This window comes from Gavialis gangeticus, unplaced genomic scaffold, assembly GCF_001723915.1.
Source record: "Gavialis gangeticus isolate Ggan-Ray unplaced genomic scaffold, GavGan_comp1, whole genome shotgun sequence".
NCBI lineage: Eukaryota > Metazoa > Chordata > Crocodylia > Gavialidae > Gavialis > Gavialis gangeticus.
The window spans coordinates 97,408,592-97,413,952 of record NW_017729024.1 but is presented as its reverse complement, the minus strand read 5'-3'; the positions used below and the strand labels follow the sequence as shown (position 1 = coordinate 97,413,952).

The following is a 5,361-nucleotide window of genomic DNA, read 5'->3' as shown; positions in this document are numbered from 1 at the left end:
ATAAAGCAGGAGAGGGGTGAGGGGCAGAGGAGAGCCAGGGGACCTGTGGTCTGCAGCCAACATAGTGTGGCCCCAGTCTGTACAACACATGGCCCCCAGCTTTCCAGAAATTGGGCAGCCCTGATCCATTTTGCTTTATGCACATTAATATTCTGTTCATTTAGTATAGCTGTCTAGTGATTCTTAGCTTCATGAACCCCAAATTATATTTATGTATGATTTTAAATGATCCTTATTCATTTTAATAGTGTACTGCTTTATTACAGATAGTGTTTTTACTACTTCAGCAGCCACTTCATACTTCATGTTCATCTTTGGTAACAGATACTTTCACTTCAGCTAGAAATAATTGTTGCCAAATGAAGTGGATCAGCTTTGCCACATTGTCATGGCACAGCTGATCTGCTTCAGTGGGTGAAACAAATGTCTCCTGTTGTCCTGCCCATTGACAGTATAATAAGTGGCATTTTCTCCTGGGGCCCAGTGCTGCACATTTTGGGGAACTGCCAGGCAGAATCCCCACCCCCCCACACACACACCTTCAGAGTCCTGCCAAGCTTTCCCTGCTTACAGATACATCCCCCAGATCTCTGAGGATACATATGGGTAAGCAGGGAAAATCGGGCTTTCCTCGCTTACTGAGAGGTGCCCTTGGGGTCTTGAGGGTGTATCTGGCAAAAGTCAGGGTTTCCTCACTTATCTACTTATCCAGATGTATACCTGGAGACCCTGGGGGCCACCTCTGGGTAAATCAGGAAGAGCCTGACTTTCCCTGCCTATCTAGACATGTCCCTGGAGATCTTGTAGGTATATCTGGATAAGTGGAGAAAGACAGCAGGTGCTCTCAAGGTTTGAAGAGCCCAGTTCTACCTGGGAATTCCTAGGGTTGCAGAATGGGACTCCTCAAGCATGTGGAGCCCCTGCCTGGGGCAGCTGGAGAGTGTGGGCAGCTCTGTCCTGTCTGTATTCTTCCACTGTAAACCAAATAAATGTATGTCATAATGAAGTGGCACAGTTTGAGTAACTGTGGACACAGCCATAGATTTGGGCATTTGTGACTTTGTACCAATGTAAAAAATTGTACTCAGTCATGGTGAGGCCGCAGCTGGAGTACTGTGTTCAGTTTTGGACTCCACAATTCAAAATGGATGTGGAGAAGCTTGAGAGAGTACAGAGAAGAGCCACATGCATGATCAGGGGTCACGAAAACAGACCTTATGATGAGAGGCTGAGAGCCATGGGACTCTTCAGCCTGGAAAAGCGCAGGCTCAGGCTCAGGGTGATCTGATGGCCACCTATAAGTTTATCAGGGCTGCTGTCCAGGACCTGGGGGAATGTCTGTTCACTAGAGCACCCCAAGGGATGACAAGGTCAAACGGTCACAAACTCCTCCATGACCGTTTCAGGCTGGACATAAGTAAGAACTTCTTTACTGTCTGAACCCCCAAGGTTTGGAATAGATTGCTGCCAGAGATGGTTCAAGCACCTACCTTGAACACCTTCAGGAGACAGTTGGATGCTTATCTTGCTGGGATCCTGTGATCCCTGCTGACTTCCTGCTCTTGGGGCAGGGGGCTAGACTCTGATCTTCCAAGGTCCCTTCCAGCCCTAATATCTATGAAGTCTATGAAATGTAACAAAAGGCGATGTCTTTCTACCCTTAGGAACCAGAGTTCGTTTATTTCACCTTCAGGTTTGTGAGAAGTATGAGTTGAGGTTATAATTTCTTTGCTTAAAGAAATACAGTTTTTCTGTTGGAGTTTGTTTTAAATTAAAGGGTTTTTTCATATGTTTGGGAACAGAATTATTTTTCCTTCTCAATCTTTCATTCAGGCTCATTTTTCATACTTTGTGTTTTGTCTCTGGGCATTTCAGGGCTGACATAATTTAATACATCTTTAAATGAGAATTGTTTGCCTACTGTTTTCTGTTTCAGATTCAGGTGTCACCAGTGCTTTCAACACAGGTGTCACAAAATGTCCTTCCTGTTTTGGATCTTCACTCATTACCTGAATCAGGTAAAGTTAAATTGTTTTAGTGAGAAGCAAGAATTTATTGGGCCAGCTGCATGTTTTGGTAAAGTTAGATGAGCTTTCAGATGCAATGCATTCTTCATTATTGTTTTAGTGTACATATTCATAAATAGCTGCTATAAGATACCGTAAATGTTAAAACTTGTATCTTAAAGTGTCATTGTGAAGCTAAACAAGTATTTTGGTGCTTAGTTTTGATGTACTTAGGTTGAATATAAAGACCATATGATCTGGCTTCCAAAAATATACTCTGTATTTGTTCTTATACCTCACTCATCATTAAAAACCCTAAAATCTAGATTTTTTTCCATGATTAAAATGAAATACAGGGGGAGGGGGATATCAGTTAAATGCAATATTTTATTGATATATTTACAATTTTTTTAAAGCAGTGTGGAAGTCTACAAGTGCCTGAGTCATTATAATAAATTTGAGTGCTTGATTTGGGGGGGGTTTTATCGTGGAAGATCAGAGCTCCCTCTTCCCCCTTGCTCACTGGACATGGGTCCAGCAGCTGCCATCCCTCCCTTCTTTCCCACCCCTCCCCCCACCCCCTGCTTTGTGACACTGAGCAGCCCTGATATGCCAGTGTCCCTCACTCCTAACCCATAGCCCCCCACTCCACCCAGCCCTGCTGGTGCCATTCACTTCAGACCCACAACCCCTACCTATCCCTGACTCGTTCCCTGGCAGGGCCCCCTGCATCAGGACTTGTATCCAGCTGTAGTTGTTCCCTCCCCTACCTCCTGCTGCTTTGTGGCATTGAGCAGCCCTGACATGCCTTGGCCCCTCACTCTCAAGCCACAGCCCTGCCAGTGCCCCTCACTCCCAGCCTGCATCCCCTTTTCACCCTAAAGCAAATTGTGGCAACCCCTACTGGAGCCATGGAACACAGGGGTGGAGATGGGGGGGCAACAAAAGACTGCTAGGTGCCAGCTGATACTGCCTGCGGGGCTTGCCCTGGTGCAGCCCCTCAGCAGTTGCTATGAGATCTCAGGCAGAGCCCATGCCCCTGTTGCAGAGGAAGGCAAAACCCCCAGTCTGTACCACTCTGAACAGGGGAAAATTCATTCCTGACCGATGCAGCATCAGTTTGACCCTGAGCCAGAGCCTGTAGCCAGGACCCTCCAGGGCTGAGTCTCAGGAGGAGCACTGGCACATCCCTGGCCAGTGGCTGACCAAGCTTTTTTTGAACATCTCCAATGCTGGAGAGTTTACAGTTTCCCTGGGTGTCTGTTCTGCTGCCCCCTGCTCTAACTGGGAGTGGAACTAGAATTGAACCAGAACCTAAGAACTGGTTTGAACTGTTTTTTTTTTTTTTTTTTTTTACTTGAACGTGAACCGTAACTGAACCATGATTTGATCTGTCCTGCCGAACCACAGCAGGAACCATGCCTGGCTTCTTGGGATGACCCAAGCCTGGAGTGACCCAAATCACCAGGGCCACCAGATAGACTTGTCACTGGTTAGACTTGGTTTACTGGTTAAATGGAGGTCATTAGTTACCCCACCAGTCAGATTGAGGTGACTGGTTTAGTCTTCATTAAACAGCTTATAACAATTTTTTTAAACTATTAAAAAAACCCAGAAAACTGGCTCACATGAAGACGCCCAAAGATAACATGACATACTCACTGCTGCCACAAAGATATGCTTCACTGCAGTATCACAGATCCTCAGGATTTTCTCTGAACTTGCTATTTTTATTACACTTCTTTCTCTTCAACTCCTTTAATCTATACGGTTGATTAACAGAGAATGGAGCTCAATGTAGGTAAATAACTGTAAATAAATACTACTGCTTTCTCATTTAGTGCACTTGTATTCTTACAATTGCTTATGTTTCAGGTTAGCTAGTTCCAAAAGCCCATTTCCAAAGCTTGTTTAACACCTTATGCTGTTGTAACATGTAGGATGTGGAGAGAAAGGGAGGCAAGCAGGCTTCTAGCGCCTTGAGTGATGGGAGGCTGGGGGCATACCCACAAGAGCTGTGAAAGGGTGGAAGGCTTGGGGCAGGCTCCCTGGCTGGCAGGGGGTAAACTACGAAGAAGTCCTTAGGCAGCCCTTTGGAGGGCAGGTGGTGGGGCCTGGGCCAAAGCTGGGATCGCTTTGGCTCAGTGTCTGGGTTTGAGGGATGGGGCAGGGGGATGGTGCCACCTCCTGCTGGGGCTGGGGGGTGGCAGAGTTCCCACTACCCCCTAACCCTGCCAGTGTGATCTGTACCCTGGTGCCCTGCTGCTGCCAGTCCCAACATGATTTGTAGGGCATGTGTAAGGCAGGGGGTGGGTGTCTGGGGCTTTCTGGAGCTTGGCCCTTGCCCTGATGGTACAGGGCTGGTCCAAGAACTTGGTCCTTGAGGCCCAGACCAGCCCCATACCGTTGGGGCCATGCACCAAGCTTTGCCATGCCTGGACTGCCCCTGTGCCATTGGGGCCACCTCTGATGGTTCAGGGCCAGTTCAGGATTGTCACAGCTCAGCCTCCAGCCCCGATGGTGTACGGCTGGTCCCCACACTCTGGCCTTCCTGTCCTCCACCCCCCTGTCCCATAGACCTACCTGCATGCAGCTACTCCCACCACCCTGCCTGGTTGTATTGCTGGCTGTGAATGGTGCCCCTTGTCCCGCAGCCCCAGATTTTGTGCCTTTTACCTCCCTGGACCTGCCTCCAGTTGCCCTCCCTCAATGCCCCCCAGTTCCAAGCAGCTCAATGCAGGCTGGAACTCTACTACCCTGCAAGGGGAAACCTGTGGTTTCCTGCTTCAAAGGGGAAAATCCACAGTTTTCCATGGTTTTCTGCAGGAAACAGAAAACCTGGCTCCCTGATTAGCAATTTGTATCTTGTAGGGGTGCACCAATACATTGGTCCAATGCTTATATCATAGAATCATAGAAGTAGGGTCGGAAGGGACCTTGTAGATCTTCAAGTCCGACCTGGGCAGGAGAAAAACTGGGCTCAGATGACTCCAGCCAGGTAGGCATCAAGCCTCTTCTTAGACCCCCAGGGTAGGAGCCAGCACCACTTCCTTGGAAGTTAGTTCCAGATCCTAGCTGCCCTGACCGTGAAGTAGTTCTTACAGATGTCTAATCTAAACCTACTCTCCAACAACTTATGGCCGTTATTCCTTGTTATGCCAGGGGGCGCTAGGGGAAACAAGGTCTCTCCCAAACCCTTCTGGTCCCCCCTGGTGAGTTTATAGACAGTCACCAGGTCCCCCCTCAGCCTTCTCTTGTGAAGGCTGAACAGGTTCAGGTCCTGCAGTCTCTCACTGTAGGGTCTGCCCTGTTGTCCCCAGATCATGTGGGTGGCCCTCCTCTGGACCCTCTCCAT

At 48.2% G+C, this 5,361-nt stretch overlaps 1 protein-coding gene across 2 annotated transcripts in view; it reads left to right on the top strand.

The window, feature by feature from the left end:
• VPS13A (vacuolar protein sorting 13 homolog A) overlaps positions 1-5,361 on the top strand; it is a 222,156-nt gene that overhangs the window by 80,514 nt on the left and 136,281 nt on the right. For both annotated transcript variants that reach the window (XM_019517426.1, XM_019517427.1), the window contains exon 25: positions 1,937-2,018. In XM_019517426.1, the coding sequence (XP_019372971.1) occupies positions 1,937-2,018 (82 nt within the window). The remainder of the gene's footprint in view (positions 1-1,936; positions 2,019-5,361) is intronic.